The sequence below is a fragment of the Anomaloglossus baeobatrachus genome, chromosome 9 (genome assembly GCF_048569485.1).
Source record: "Anomaloglossus baeobatrachus isolate aAnoBae1 chromosome 9, aAnoBae1.hap1, whole genome shotgun sequence".
Taxonomy (NCBI): domain Eukaryota; kingdom Metazoa; phylum Chordata; class Amphibia; order Anura; family Aromobatidae; genus Anomaloglossus; species Anomaloglossus baeobatrachus.
The window spans coordinates 223,801,037-223,817,976 of record NC_134361.1 but is presented as its reverse complement, the minus strand read 5'-3'; the positions used below and the strand labels follow the sequence as shown (position 1 = coordinate 223,817,976).

General features: G+C 41.0%; 1 protein-coding gene across 6 annotated transcripts in view; it reads right to left on the bottom strand.

Annotated features, from left to right (window-relative positions):
• The window catches only part of CACNA1B (calcium voltage-gated channel subunit alpha1 B), a 391,414-nt gene that overhangs the window by 81,178 nt on the left and 293,296 nt on the right, over positions 1-16,940 (bottom strand). For all 6 annotated transcript variants that reach the window (XM_075324631.1, XM_075324630.1, XM_075324633.1 and 3 more), the window contains 6 exons: positions 15,079-15,900; positions 12,902-13,083; positions 8,606-8,732; positions 7,936-8,065; positions 874-933; positions 257-363 (listed from right to left, as the gene is read on the bottom strand). In XM_075324631.1, the coding sequence (XP_075180746.1) occupies positions 257-363; positions 874-933; positions 7,936-8,065; positions 8,606-8,732; positions 12,902-13,083; positions 15,079-15,900 (1,428 nt within the window). The remainder of the gene's footprint in view (positions 1-256; positions 364-873; positions 934-7,935; positions 8,066-8,605; positions 8,733-12,901; positions 13,084-15,078; positions 15,901-16,940) is intronic.

Here is a 16,940-nt window from a genome sequence, read left to right as displayed (position 1 = left end):
ATCCTCTAGGGCGTGTCTTTAAGCTTTTCTGCTTATTTACCCTTCAAGCCACACCCCTTTGGTAAAAACTATAAAAATTAGCACTAAATAAAAAGGCTCATATCTCCGAAACCGTATGGAGGATTTAAAAGAAACAAAATAAGCAAATGGTCTTTAAAATCTATTGTTTTATATGCCGCAAATACTAAAAAATTCATTTGCAGAAAACTGTCCGTGTGATCTTTGCAAATTTTGAGATGAAGCATAAAATACTTACGAGAAGGCGAAGGCCACAAGTGCGCCGCTGACTACGATAAAATCTAGAATATTCCAAAGATCCCGAAAATATGAGCCGGAATGAAGGAGCAGCCCCAAGTCAATCATCTGCGGGAGGAAAGAAATAGATCACGATGTGGTCATGTAAGGAATGGCCAAGTCACATAGAATCATCATATTAGTGACCCCCATTAATCTATCAGCTATTTCGACTCTTGATGCCATCCTCACTATACAGTATATAGATGGCGGATGTATTCTGTAGTTCGCAAATAAATAATACCGCACATGTAATTTAGCTTATTGCTCCAGATTAAGTCGCCATCATCCGCGATGTGTTGTAGTGGAGGAGTTTAGAAATTTCCAAACACTGAGTAATATTTGAAGACGTTTCTTTATTTTAATTAGTAAATGTGTGGAGTATCGAGTGCCCAGAAATGCTGAGGTTTTAATTAGTCGGTGACTTCGCCGTATCACGTTAATTAAGTTATGCGGCGACAGTCTTAGGAAAACATGGTGGTGGCGGCGAATCTGAGCCGCTTCACTACAAATAGTCGGGGAGGTTCTGAATAAGAGCAGTAACCATTACAGGAGTATTATGCTTCTTCATAACAGTACCTTAATCACCATCTCGAAGGTGAAAACCCCGGTGAAGATGTAATCCATGTATTTCAGCACCTGAAACAAGAGTGATATTAATTGAGGATAGGTATCCCTCACATTTTGCACAATGTCCGCTGATGTATAGGTATATAATAGCAGCACAAAATCCCACAGTGCTCTGCTGGATATTGGGGTGTGTTAAAGTTTATATCACAGCAACCAAACGGCACTGTTATATTCCTGTACATAGGAGCAGTATTATAGTAGTTATATTCTTGTATATAGGGGCAGTATTATAGTAGTTATATTCTTGTACATAGGAGCAGTATTATAGTAGTTATATTCTTGTATATAGGGGCAGTATTATAGTAGTTATATTCTTGTATATAGGGGCAGTATTATAGTAGTTATATTCTTGTACATAGGAGCAGTATTATAGTAGTTATATTCTTGTACATAGGGGCAGTATTATAGTAGTTATATTCTTGTACATAGGAGCAGTATTATAGTAGTTATATTCTTGTATATAGGGGCAGTATTATAGTAGTTATATTCTTGTACATAGGAGCAGTATTATAGTAGTTATATTCTTGTACATAGGGGCAGTATTATAGTAGTTATATTCTTGTACATAGGAGCAGTATTATAGTAGTTATATTCTTGTATATAGGAGCAGTATTATAGTAGTTATATTCTTGTATATAGGGGCAGTATTATAGTAGTTATATTCTTGTACATAGGAGCAGTATTATAGTAGTTATATTCTTGTATATAGGGGCAGTATTATAGTAGTTATATTCTTGTACATAGGGGCAGTATTATAGTAGTTATATTCTTGTACATAGGGGCAGTATTATAGTAGTTATATTCTTGTACATAGGGGGCAGTATTATAGTAGTTATATTCCTGTACATAGGGGGCAGTATTATAGTAGTTATATTCTTGTATATAGGGGCAGTATTATAGTAGTTATATTCTTGTACATAGGAGCAGTATTATAGTAGTTATATTCTTGTATATAGGGGGCAGTATTATAGTAGTTATATTCTTGTACATAGGAGCAGTATTATAGTAGTTATATTCTTGTACATAGGGGCAGTATTATAGTAGTTATATTCTTGTACATAGGAGGCAGTATTATAGTAGTTATATTCTTGTACATAGGGGCAGTATTATAGTAAATATATTCTTGTATATAGGAGCAGTATTATAGTAGTTATATTCTTGTACATAGGGGCAGTATTATAGTAGTTATATTCTTGTATATAGGGCAGTATTATAGTAGTTATATTCTTGTACATAGGGGGCAGTATTATAGTAGTTATATTCTTGTACATAGGGGCAGTATTATAGTAGTTATATTCTTGTACATAGGAGGCAGTATTATAGTAGTTATATTCTTGTACATAGGAGCAGTATTATAGTAGCTATATTCTTGTACATAGGAGGCAGTATTATAGCAGTGATATTCTTGTACATAGGGGCAGTATTATAGTAGTTATATTCGTGTACATAGGAGCAGTATTATAGTAGTTATATTCTTGTACATAGGGGTAGTATTATAGTAGTTATATTCTTGTATATAGGGGCAGTATTATAGCAGTTATATTCTTGTATATAGGGGGCAGTATTATAGTAGTTATATTCTTGTACATAGGAGCAGTATTATAGTAGTTATATTCTTGCACATAGGGGGCAGTATTACAGTAGTTATATTCTTGTATATAGGGGCAGTATTATAGTAGTTATATTCCTGTACATAGGGGCAGTATTATAGTAGTTATATTCTTCTACATAGGGGGCAGTATTATAGTAGTTATATTCGTGTACATAGGAGGCAGTATTATAGTAGTTATATTCTTCTACATAGGGGGCAATATTATAGTAGTTATATTCTTGTACATAGGGGTAGTATTATAGTAGTTATATTCTTGTATATAGGGGCAGTATTATAGTAGTTATATTCCTGTACATTGGGGGCAGTATTATAGTAGTTATATTCTTGTACATAGGAGCAGTATTATAGTAGTTATATTCCTGTACATAGGGGGCAGTATTATAGTAGTTATATTCTTGTACATAGGAGCAGTATTATAGTAGTTATATTCTTGCACATAGGGGGCAGTATTACAGTAGTTATATTCTTGTACATAGGGGTAGTATTATAGTAGTTATATTCTTGTACATAGGGGGCAGTATTATAGTAGTTATATTCTTGTACATAGGAGCAGTATTATAGTAGTTATATTCCTGTACATAGGGGGCAGTATTATAGTAGTTATATTCTTGTACATAGGAGCAGTATTATAGTAGTTATATTCTTGCACATAGGGGGCAGTATTACAGTAGTTATATTCTTGTATATAGGGGCAGTATTATAGTAGTTATATTCCTGTACATAGGGGCAGTATTATAGTAGTTATATTCTTGTACATAGGAGCAGTATTATAGTAGTTATATTCTTGTACATAGGGAGCAGTATTATAGTAGTTATATTCTTGTATATAGGGACAGTATTATAGTAGTTATATTCTTGTATATAGGGGCAGTATTATATTAGTTATATTCTTGTACATAGGGAGCAGTATTATAGTAGTTATATTCTTGTATATAGGAGCAGTATTATAGTAGTTATATTCTTGTACATAGGGGCAGTATTATAGTAGTTATATTCCTGTACATAGGGGGCAGTATTACAGTAGTTATATTCTAGGATCTTGTGTTACAGAAAAATGAGCAAGAGCATGCTAAAATAACAACTGAACTGATAAGATTAAGAAAAGAGCTAGAGATGCGTTTATCACAGGATCAATGGAAACATTTTTTACAGAACCTGGACAAAAAATTAATACCATATCAAACAATAGTAAAAGAGCGCAAAAAAGAGAAGTTTCTGAGAGACAAAGCAGACTATGATTCTGGAACTGTTTTCAGATGGAATAAAAATAAAGACAGTTTCTCTACCTATAAGAAAGGAAAATCAGGGAAAAAACCTAAAACTGCACCAAATAAAAGAGCCGCATGGACAACAGACTCTGACTCCAGCGGTCAGGAGGAACCACCCCCGGGAAAAAGGAGATTAAGTGAAGATAGATCTAACCCGAATTTTCCCATTAACCCTTTAGAAGGCGGACAAGGAGAGGCCGGAGGAGAAATAAATGTGCCCCTGACAGGGAAAAGGAAAGCCGTATCCTGGAGGGACTGACAATCAGTCCAGTGACTAATAAAAAAAAAAAAGTTTACAATCTGACTAATGAGATACTGGATGATGATATGATCGAGATCCTAGAACAAGGACTAAATTTCTGCATTCCAGAACCATTTAATATGGTGGAATTCGAAGTGGACTTATATAAAGCTTGCAGAAAATTGCATTTAAAAAAACATTTTTTTAATGTAGATAATAAATCGTCTCAAAAACAAGCAGATGAAAGGCAATGCAATATAGGACCCCTTGGTTTTTCTCTGATAGGTTCAGAAATTGGGAAGGTAGCTGAGGACGCTTTACATCTGTTGAGTATAACGGATGATAAAATGAACGTGGCAAATGTTTCAGCTATAGAGAGCAATCTAGATAATATCACTAAATTTACTGGAGGCTTAAAATCAACTTTTACCCCGCCTATATCCCCTGGTAATAGTATCGATTTATTTCAGGAAGTTGTATTGAGAGATATAAGAGCTTTAAAATATCCCAATATGAAGAATAATTTGTCTAGTTCAGAAAGAGCAGCACTAGAGAAAATTAAATCCTTCAAGAATGTAACGATACGAAGGGCAGATAAAGGAGGTGCCACTGTGCTTATGACCACCGATCATTATTTAGCAGAATCAAAAAAACATCTAGATAACTGCACAGTTTATCAGAAACTAACTGGTGACCCAACAGGTAAAATTAAAGAAAAATTACGTAGTTTTTTGAATAGGCAGATAACAACTGGCCTTATAACAAAAAATAGAGCTGAGAAACTCTTTCCTGATTTCCCAACAAAACCGCACTGGTATTGGCTACCAAAGGTACACAAGTGTGAACAGAGACCACCAGGCAGACCAATAGTCTCGGGAGTGGGATCTCTCACCGAACCTCTTTCAGCATATCTTGACTGGCTGTTGCATCCATTACTAAAAACAATTCCATCTTTTGTAAGAGATACAAGAGATTTGATTGAGCAACTTGAACAGTTCGAGTGGCAAGAAACATTTAACTGGGCTTCCTTGGATGTGGAAAGCCTATTCACAAGGATTCCACAGAACCTTGGAATAGACAGTATTACAGATATGTTGAAAGAGCTTGGTGAAGACGCCCATCTAATAAACTTTATTGAAGAGGCCCTGAATTTGGTCTTAAAACATAACACTTTCAAATTTGGGCACACTTGGTACCAACAAAATAGTGGAGTAGCAATGGGGACTCCGGTAGCATGTACTTTTGCGAATTTGTTCCTTGCGCACCTTGAAGATCGCTTAATTTACAGTCCCATCAATCCATATATCAAACATATAAAAAAGTACATGCGATTTGTGGACGATGTCCTGATAATTTGGGATGGGGATAGGGAGCAGTTCAATTCCTTTGTAGCATATTTAAATTCGGAAAATAATTGCAATATGTTGTTCACACATTTTTTCGGAGATAGGAGTATTGAGTTCCTTGATGTTAAATTAACAGCCCATGAAGGGTTAATTTCAAGGGAGCTCTACAGGAAACCGACTACAGTGAACACTTTATTGCATTACAAAAGTGCCCATCCTGAGCATGTATTGAAATCGGTTCCTTTCAGTCAGTTCTTAAGGCTGAATAGGATCACCAATAATACAGATGCTTTGCAAGTTCAGACAAAAGATCTAAAACAACGCTTTTTGGAAAGGGGTTATCCCCTGAATTTAATTAACTCCATGCAGACACAAGCAGAAGAGAAAATAGAGCTTGAAAAAAGATCTCTTGTCAGGAATTGTAACAATCTCCCCCCCAAAAAACAATTAAATCGTTTTGTGTTTAATTTTAAATTTGGTCCTATGGACCGAACAATAAAATCAGTGATAAATAAGAACTGGTATATAATTGAAGGGATTGATGAGCTTAGAGACATGGCCATTAATAAGCCTCTAGTGACACACAGGAGGTGCAGGAATATTGGAGATATTCTGATTAAGAAACGCTATTTACCGCCCATGACTTGGCTACACCGTGCTGGCCCTACAGGTAATTTTAGATGCGGCAATTGCTCATTTTGCCAATTCCATATAGTAGGCAGAACATTTAAAATAGGTGGCCATTCACATTATGTCAAAAGTCTGATTACCTGTAGGTCCAAAATGGTGGTGTATGTAATATTCTGCCCGTGCCAATATTTTTATATTGGCAAAACCATTCGACATTTGTTTGTAAGATTTAGGGAGCATAGAAATTCCATCTCTAGCGGAATAGGCGCAACAAGATTGATTAATCATATAAAAGAAGCCCATGATTCTGACCCTAATGTATTGTCATTTGTAGGCATTGATTTAGTTAAAACTCCAGCCAGAGGTGGGGATACGCATAAACTTTTACTCAGAAAAGAGGCAGAATATATTATGAAGTTCAATGCTCTGGGTCCATTAGGACTAAATGATAAGAATGAGTTGAGCGTATTCTTGGGATAATTTTTCTAGATTCCAGTTATATGTGATATTATTATATGTCCTTATATGTTGTACATGCTTATTTTGCACCCCATTCAGTAGTAATACTGTAGTTTGATTTTAAACTTTTTTTTAATCATTTCTGACATCAACCACTTGTACTACGTGGATATAATGGATGTGATGTCAGCTCAATCCAGACCAGCTGAAGCACCAGACAGGTGCGAAACGGCCGCCGTCGTCTTTGGACGTGTGTAGCGTCCGCTCCCTCCCCTCCACTCCATGCACTTGTAACCTGCACGAATAAAACAAAAAAACCTGCACAAGCAACAATTGGTGAGTGCCTGATGTTTTTTTCCTCTTTACCGCTTTGATGTTCATATGCTTATCTGCATCAACGGCACCGCAGAGCATGTGCACCTTTTTCGGCACAGTATAGGATGTTCTAAAAGTTTTTTGGTGTGGGGCAGTGCCCTGAACTTTTCTCCTTTTTCGTATGAATAAGTAGTTATATTCTTGTACATAGGGGCAGTATTATAGTAGTTATATTCTTGTATATAGGGGGCAGTATTATAGTAGTTATATTCTTGTATATAGGGACAGTATTATAGTAGTTATATTCTTGTACATAGGGGGCAGTATTATAGTAGTTATATTCTTGTACATAGGGGCAGTATTATAGTAGTTATATTCTTGTACATAGGGGCAGTGTTATAGTAGTTATATTCTTGTACATAGAGGGCAGTATCATAGCAGTTATATTCTTGTATATAGGGGGCAGTATTATAGTAGTTATATTCCTGTACATAGGGGGCAGTATTATAGTAGTTATATTCTTGTACATAGGAGGCAGTGTTATAGTAGTTATATTCTTGTACATAGGGGGCAGTATTATAGTAGTTATATTCTTGTATATAGGGGGCAGTATTATAGTAGTTATATTCCTGTACATAGTGGGCAGTATTATAGTAGTTATATTCTTGTATATAGGAGCAGTATTATAGTAGTTATATTCTTGTACATAGGGGGCAGTATTATAGTAGTTATATTCTTGTACATAGGAGCAGTATTATAGTAGTTATATTCTTGTATATAGGGGGCAGTATTATAGTAGTTATATTCCTGTACATAGGGGGCAGTATTATAGTAGTTATATTCTTGTATATAGGAGCAGTATTATAGTAGTTATATTCTTGTACATAGGGGGCAGTATTATAGTAGTTATATTCTTGTACATAGGAGCAGTATTATAGTAGTTATATTCCTGTACATAGGGGGCAGTATTACAGTAGTTATATTCTTGTACATAGAGGGGGCAGTATTATAGTAGTTATATTTTTGTACATAGGGGCAGTATTATAGTAGTTATATTCTTGTACATAGAGGGCAGTATTATAGCAGTTATATTCTTGTACATTTTGACAGTCTTCCTCTATCATTTAGAAGGCTACCTACATCATTACGAGGAGCGTCCGCTTGAACAGGATCTTCTGCAGCCAGTGCGATGCTGCTCAGTGCAATCACCAGGAGTATGACCATTTCAAAGTAACGCATATTGACAATGTAATGACACAAGCGACGAACTCTGCCAAAATAAAAAACAAACAAAAAAGTCAATTAATAAAAACAAAGATACTCTGGATAACTGTGACTTATTGATAGAAAAAAATGTAAACAAAAATGTTCTCAGGTGTTCCACCTTCCTGGTAATTGCTCTGTTTCATTATTAAGCATGCTCTCCTAGAACCTCGCCAGTCGTAGTCTCTGGTTCTGCAGTTGTGCTCTTGGCTTGTGTTTGTTCTGATCTAAGTTTTCTGACCCCGGACCGTTCATTAACTCCTCTCTGCCTGCTCCCTGTTTTTGTTGTTACCTCCTGGCTTCTGACCTCGGACTGTTACTTGACCACGTCTCTGTTTGCTCCCTGAATCTAATACGTACTCTCCTGGAAATCTGACTTTCGGCCTGTGACTTGACTTCGCTTGTACTTACTCCCTGTGTCCTGTCGTGCCCTCCTATTTCCTGACCCCGGCTTGTCTGACTATCCTTCCGTGTATATTATCCGTAAGTAGTGGCTAGCAGCACTCTGATACCTAAAGAAATAAAATCCTGGGTTCCTGGTACTTACGGATTGGTGGAACTGAAGATGAACATGGAACTGTATGGCAGGATCTGCTTTGGTCCATTTTTGGTCAGGTCTTCCGCCTCGATCTCTTTTTTCTCTTCAGATTTGACTTCAAACTCCACATTATTTACTAAATAAAAAAGTGATGGAAAAGGAACAATAGAAATAAGCAAGAAAAGAAACCTAAAATAGAAAAGAAACCACTTTAACAACCATCTCCAGGTTTCTTAGATCAACACTGTAGAACGTGGGTGCCACCTCGATTTTCAATGGGGAACACAAAGGTGAAAGACTGAGACCAAGAGGTTTGGCTTGTGTCCTAATTTTTTGTCATTGGAAATGGATAAAATGTGGAAGGTGTCCTCTGAAGAAAGCTGCCCACCAACGAAATATGGGTGTCATGATTCGCTTATGGCTCTGCTCTATCCAGAGCCATTGTATCCTAGGTGTTTTCTTGTTGTCTGTATTCTCCGGGTTCAGGCTCAGTGGGACGGGCCTATTCGGTCATGCCTCATTCCGGGTGATCGCTCTGCCTTTTCTTGGAGCTGTTTCACCAGGAACGCCGCCAGTGATAGTTCCTGCTATGTAGGGTACACTTCTGGTTTTTGTGAGTTATTCTGATCTTGTCCCGTTACCTTACATCCCATTCCCTGACCTCCGTCCCTCCCGTATTGTCTGTTCTCCCTGACCTCGACCTGTTTTGTGACCCCGGTCTCGTTCTCTCCTCTGTACCGTAGTGTCCTCTCAGCTTCCGACCCCGGCTTGTTCTTTGGCCACGGCTCTGCTCCCCTTCTGTACCTGACACTACTTCTTGGCTTACCGACCACTGGCTTCCATGTGACCTCAGCTTCTTTTGCTCCTCTGTACTGACATGACCTCAGCTTCTTTTGCTCCTCTGTACTGACGTGACCTCAGCTTCTTTTGCTCCTCTGTACTGACATGACCTCAGCTTCTTTTGCTCCTCTGTACTGACATGACCTCAGCTTCTTTTGCTCCTCTGTACTGACATGACCTCAGCTTCTTTTGCTCCTCTGTACTGACATGACCTCAGCTTCTTTTGCTCCTCTGTACTGACATGACCTCAGCTTCTTTTGCTCCTCTGTACTGACGTGACCTCAGCTTCTTTTGCACCTCTGTACTGACATGACCTCAGCTTCTTTTGCTCCTCTGTACTGACGTGACCTCAGCTTCTTTTGCACCTCTGTACTGACATGACCTCAGCTTCTTTTGCTCCTCTGTACTGACATGACCTCAGCTTCTTTTGCTCCTCTGTACTGACATGACCTCAGCTTCTTTTGCTCCTCTGTACTGACATGACCTCAGCTTCTTTTGCTCCTCTGTACTGACGTGACCTCAGCTTCTTTTGCTCCAATGTACTGACGTGACCTCAGCTTCTCTTGCTCCTCTGTACTGACATGACCTCAGCTTCTTTTGCTCCTCTGTACTGACGTGACCTCAGCTTCTTTTGCTCCTCTGTACTGACGTGACCTCAGCTTCTTTTGCTCCTCTGTACTGACGTGACCTCAGCTTCTTTTGCTCCTCTGTACTGACGTGACCTCCTGGCTTCTGACACTCGGCTTGAGCGAATACTCTGCAGACCGTCCCCGCCTTGGTACTAGTGACCCCTAGTGGGCAAGCGCCTCACTACACCTAGGAACTCTACACCATTCCAGTGTACCTGCGCCCCCTGGTGGTGAGCATGACGATGGGTTTGATTTGTATATTTTTTAAGGATTTTTCTGCTTTTAGAAGCCCTCCCCTTTGGTGCCACTGCAGTTTTGGGACTTTGAAAAATTGAAAATTAAAAGGCAAAGTTGAATTTGTGGTTAGTGGTGGAAAACAAATCCATATATTACTTTGGATCATTTTCTATACAGGAGTCGTGATTTCATACTGTACGGATGACTTTGAAGGCCGGGTGTTGTAGGATTTTGTCTTCAATGATTTATCAGTTTAATTTTATTGTCACTTAGACTTGGAAACAAACAATTTGTGCCAAGGGTGCCGGTACGTTTATGTAGACAAACATGACCACATCAGAAATCACTTGATGCCAGAAGCTTTTTAGTCGCGAAATCACTCAATAAAATTTCACCTTTTGACCAATGCGAGTATAAATCCTAAAAGAGCAACCTTAAAAAGAAACTTTCAAGCATTGGACGGTAGTATTCTTGTCGTGTTCCCAGGACTAGGGCCAAATGTAGTGAACATATGGAAATACTTGATATTTGAGACCCTGGACTAATAAAATGGCACTTTCAGCATATTTTTTTTACGTTTTTGCACATATAGAGCTTTTTTAGCATTGTACTTGAGGAACATCAAAACGTTCAAAACATCACAAAGTTAAAATTTTCATTATGGGTATGAGTCTGACCACCTTTCCTGCACATGCTCTTATGTGTAGACAGGAAGTCAGTCTCTGATTTCCTGTGAACTACAGGATGACATCATCATCTATTAAATCCTTTGTGACAGTTTTGAGACCCCTCTCCAATCAATCTGCTCCCACCTTGTTACTTCATATGTGCTTCCATGTGTCACCTGAGTGTCATGCTTGATAGACAATCATGTGGTGTACAGCTGTATAAGGTCGCAGCGTTTGGCCACACAAATGGCTCCTTGACATTCTCTGCTTAGGGTTAATCCCTTTCCCTTTAAGGATCCTGCGAAGTTCCTCACCTTTCAGCTGTTAATCATCAGTATTTCACTTTGTGTGCCTAAATACTCTCATTCTTCCTGGATCGGTGCTGTGGATAGACGTAAAACCTATATAAGCTCTGGATGCAAGCAGTTGGCTTGCACTCATCTGAAGAAACGTTGTTCTTTTCTGTACTTTTCCCTGAGTTATCTGGAAATAAGTTGTTCATGTGCTCCCTGTGTGTTCTTTACTGCTTAGTGGGGTTGAAAAACCACTCATCCCAGCCATTCTGTACCTATGGCCAGTTCTAGGGTCAGGTATCTGGCTCGACGCTTAGGTGCGGAACCTATCTAGGGTCGTGAAGAGAGCCAGATTCAGATATCCTGCTCGGCGCTTAGGTGTGGAACCTATCTACGGTGGTGAGGGAAGCCAGGGGCCAGTGGTAGGCACAGTCAGTGGTAGGCTCAGTCAGGAGCCTCTGCTGGCCGGAAGCAATCAATATCATCGGATGTGGTGAGTGTGTGCGATCTGTATGTGTGATATGAAGTATGTGAGTGTTGGCCAGAAGCAGGGGAGGACCGCCTGCAGCATACCTGCTGGGAGCGGCTACCGAAGATCGCCGGAGGACCTGGGAGTAACGCAGACATCTGGGGTCTGGTAAATATGAGTTTCCTGGGTGGGAGGAATCTACATTTTTGGGGGAGTAAACGTTCCCCAAACCATGTTTCCCCAAGAATAATCTCTACCCCAAAAATAAGCCGTAGTGCATTTTTCAAGGGGGGAATATCAGACTTTGTCTTATTTTCGGGGAATTATTGCACTTATACTTATATGTAATGATAAACTCTGTAGTGGATCTAATGAATGATTAGATGCTATCCATGTGTGTAAATAGTGTATTAGCACTGCAAATGTAGGTGTGTAGGTTTCCCACTCCCTCATCGGGGCCCCCCAGGGAATTCACCGCCTTACCGGTAGGCCAGTCCAAACCTGGGGAAGCCTGCAAGTGAAGTAAAACTGTACTGAGTTGCAATTGCAGCAAAGAGACTGTCCCTTCGCAAGTGGGTGAATCATTCCCTTCTACAGGACTCAACCGTACACCCGCCATCACTGTAATTAATTTGGTCATTGTTGAACCTCCTTGTGAGCATGGCTCAATGCCTCGTTGTAGTGGTTACCTTCTTGAGAGACCACCCGTAATGCTCCTGCCAGTAACTGGAACCACCAAGAACTGTAACTATCATGATTTGTGCCTCCACGTTGACAAAGGCCCGCCAGTGCCGTAATTGATGGAATCTTATTTCCATCACCTACTGCTTCCCGTCATTACAGTAGGACGTAAACATGGTGGACGCAATGGGTCCATTGGGCGAAAATTTCTACTCGGCTTTTTACTCCAAGTTGTATCAACAATGCACAAATAATCTCCTGTAACACTAATTAAAAATATTAAATTCCGCTTGACGACATGATATAAATAAATACGTGTGTAAATAAGCGTTTTAGAGCTTGGCAAAGCGCACTTTATGCATTAACCTTCAAACCTTTACTGATGCGAGTGTTGTTAAAGAGAAACATAAATTAAAGTCTTGGCACGCCCGCGATGCTGGTGCCTGACTTGCCAGGAACCACAGCGCTAATCAAGAACCTGTTCTTACTCGGTATGACGGCGCTGTCTCCGGGCGGTGCGGTGATGGTTACCGGTATATTAACCATGCTGGACCGCTCTGGGTGCGGCAGGAACATCCTGTTCACATTCTTCTCATTATCGGCATCTTCCGGCTGCTCCGGCAACTGTTGAAGCCCCCCGACGGGAACGTCGGCCTCATTACGGTGGTCCCTACAGTCAAAGATCTGTGATTACCATGGTATGAATATTGCATTGAGTACAAGAAAGCGAGGAACTGAGGTGATATTAACCTAAAAAATTGAACACCTGCTGGGAAGAAGACTTTGAAGGTGTGAAAGCAATGGATGTAGATGGAAGTAAGACAATTTATTATGCTCAATCGGGAAACTTCACACGGCAATATGTAGGTGAGGACTCCTAGCCATCCTCAAGATGGTCATGGCGTCGAAAATGCAAATGAGGCCATACTCGTCTGGCCAGGCATCTCTTCCTCCGGACTAGTCCTGCTTTGCATCTTCTAATCGTGCCTCCCTGGATATGATTGACAGACTGCATTCAATCGCCATTTGCAGGTTGTCAAGAGAGGTGCGATTAGAAAAACAGATCAAGGCAGGACTAGTCTGGGGGGAAAAATGCCCTGTCGGACTAGTCCCGACTCATTTGCAAGGGAGCAGATTAAAAGGTCATCAGTGCTAATGTGGAACATCAACACTTTATTGGAATAAAGAAATATGCAGAACTGACTGTCCCTTTAAGTCATGGACTCTGAGGATGCTATCCAATTTTAAGTTTCTGTAATTAATATCTATTATCACTGAATAATTTACTTTATAGGGGTTGTCCGGGTCTTTAATATTGATGAGCTATCCTTCGGAAAGGTCAACAGTGTCTGACCGGTGGAGGAATCCCCGCTGATCACCGATTTCCGTTACCACTGGTGGCTGAAACTGGAACTACACAGCACAGCTCTGTCGATTGAATAGTGGCCGTGGCTGGGTACTGCACATCTGCCTCTTATTAATTTGAATAGGGGGCAGCTATGCAGTACCCAGCCGCAGCCACTATACAGTTGAGGGAGCTGTGTAGCTGAATAGTTCTGGCTGCCAACAGAACCAGGAACAGCTGATTGGAGGGGTTCCGGGTGTAGGGGGGTTAAGGGTTAGGCCCACCCTTGCATCTGTACCCGTGTGACAGCTGTAAAATGTCATTGTAACTGTAAATGCCTTGATTGTGTGATTTCGCCACCAGGTGGCAGTGTTGCAGCACAGTTGTCCTGGCACCTAGGTGGGCAGGGAGAGAGAAATGGGAGGAGAGTTGGTTATGAAAAAGGAAGTGATAGAGGGAAGAAAACAGGAATGTCCTCGGGAAGATGGAGCTTTGAGAATCCCCCTATTTTGATGATTCGGACCCTATGGGTCACCCCCACGGCCACAACATGCGGGTTTCTTTCCACATTGTGGAACCACGTCCCCCACAGAAAAGAGTTTAGTCTGGCAGTCTGGTGCCTGCCGTCGGTATCTGCAAGAAGCCCCACTAACGGAAATGTCAGTGCGCCCCCTGGTGGTGGGGTATGTCTGGATGGGGTGGCATGGAGGGGAGACCCCTGGATGGTTGCGGACCCCTGTGCCGACATGAAGTACACTGAGGGAAAGAGATGCACAGAGAATACTGAAGGTGCCCGGGTGTCGGAGATACTGATTGTCGTGAAATATTATCAAGAGTGAAGAGTGGAAGGAACCCCCATGAGACTGTTACCGGTGACGGCAAGATGTGGACCGAGGTGTTGTGAAGACCCCAGAAATAAAGTTAACATGTTTAAGGAAGAACTAAGTCTGGACTTTATTTTCTGAAGAAGTGAGAGAATGCAATGTTGCCTGAGACAGAAATGGAGTCCTCCTGTGTGTGGTGCGGCAACGGGGAGGTGAGGGGTTAATGACAGGTTGTGCTGTGACCTGTTGTTCCCCGCTGCAATGACTACTACACATGCCTGCCCCGTGCCCTCCACCACACCGGGTGTCACTCTCCCACCGATCAGACATTGATGATCTATAGGTCCTAAAGTATCGGGGATCTGCTAGAGGACTTCCGGCTAACGCTGGTATGTAATATATGTCTCCCCATTGTCTTTGTTTTTTAACTTTGCTATTCTGGTTTATCACATAATCCAAGGCTACAAAAAGTGCTGGAAAAAACAGATAGTATTACCTCAACCGGTGGTTACGATGCTCTCTATCTCCTGCTTCTCCCTCTTTTTCCTTTTTCTCATCCGTATCGTATGTAGAAAGTGCTTTGTGCCTGTTCCGATGTCGTGACCGTGGAATCTCCTCGCCATTTTCTCCCACTCGGGTTGTGCCGTCACCATCCCTGTTGCCCGACCTGGATCCTCCTCCTCGATGCCGTGACTTCCTTTCTCCTTTACTACCAGAAGGAGGAGGTTGCCCGTTTCCTTCTTTGCCTTGTCTCTCGGCAGAATGCCGGTGTGTTCGGTGCCGCCGATGCTCCCGCTCTGCCCCCTCTTCTGGAGAAGCCCTTCGATGATGTCTTTTTCCTCTTTCTTGACTCCGGTTCCGCTCTCCTCTTCCACCTTCTTTCCCACCTTCTCCTTCTTTGCTGCGACTTCGGTGCTGTCGATGACGTTCTTCTCTATCATTGCTGCCAGAATCGCCGTTGTGATTTCCATTTTCTCGACCACCACCGTTAGTTTCAGTAGTTCCCCTGTCTCTATGCCGATGTTTTCTTGGTGCTTGTTCTGCAGTCGCCTCAGTACCTGGATCGGTTTCATTCGGAGGTAGCGCGTCTGGGCTGCCATCTTTTGTCTCTGTAGAATCCTGGGACTCGACCAACAATGGCCGATCCATATGACTCTTCATATCGGGCCTAAGGCGTAGCGTGGTTGCGTACCTAAGTCGATCCTCCGGTTCCAATTCGCTGTAGAGAGCTTCACAACTGGCACGGAAGTTATGCATACGGATCTGGGTGGTTCGTTGCTCCCACACTGACCGACATTTGGTTGAGTTCTGCTGTTTACTAAAGAGAGGAAAGAAAGTTAAGGATCGAAACGCCAGCAATACATATCATTAAGTCAAAAGGTGGATAAAGCAGCAAAAAAAAGCATAAAAAAGGATGAATATATAAAATGTTGAGTAATTGTGTTATAAATAATGATGATGAAAATTAGATAGTGGAAGCCGAGAATGAATGAAAGGAAGTATTGAAGACCCTATCGTGGACTAAAACCGGAAAACGGGAAAAAAAAAGTAATTTGTGTGGGCGAAGAAGGGATGGAAAGATGGAAAGTTAGAGTAGGGTGGTGATCTCCTACATCCCTCACTATAGGATATATGGACACGGGAACCAACCAGTCCAAGAAACACAAAGAAAATGGATCACAGTCTACAGGAACAACAAAGAGGGCTTGGAAAAGTTTGGAACTGATAAACAAAACGCCTGACACAATATTCGTTCATGTTTAGATCAGAATAACTATTTTCTCCATATTTGATGGGAGGATATAGGTTGCAAATGCCGAGTCCTTCAGCCACCACTAGGGGGAGCTAGTAAGCTTACTGCATACTTTTGATGTATTGAACTCAATGGTAAAATAGTGAGCACCCCCTAGTGGTGACTGCAGGAAGATAGAATTCCATAGGTTACTAAGTAGACACGTGGGAAATTCTGTAGATACCGCTAATCTGCAGTGACCTCTGGAGTTTCGTTCTGAGAACGGTGCCTCATAGGAATTGATAGGCATCATGGGACATTAAACTGTGGATTACATCAAAACTTCCAGGATTTATTTTGAAGTAATACATTGGTGGGAGTGTGGGGGTCTTTAGTCAAATAATTTTTGTTTTCTGTGTCTTTTTTAACTCCATTCTTCTTGGATTAGTAATCTAGGTGTCTGATAGATGCCTCTCCATTACTAACCCCTGGTCTTGATGCCAGCTGTAAATTCATAGCTGATATCAACCCCAAAAGTATTAGCCCGACTGCCACCGCACCAGGGCAATCGTGAAAAGCAGGGCAAAGTGGCAGAAATTGTCCAGCTAAAGGGTGTGCCACTTCTG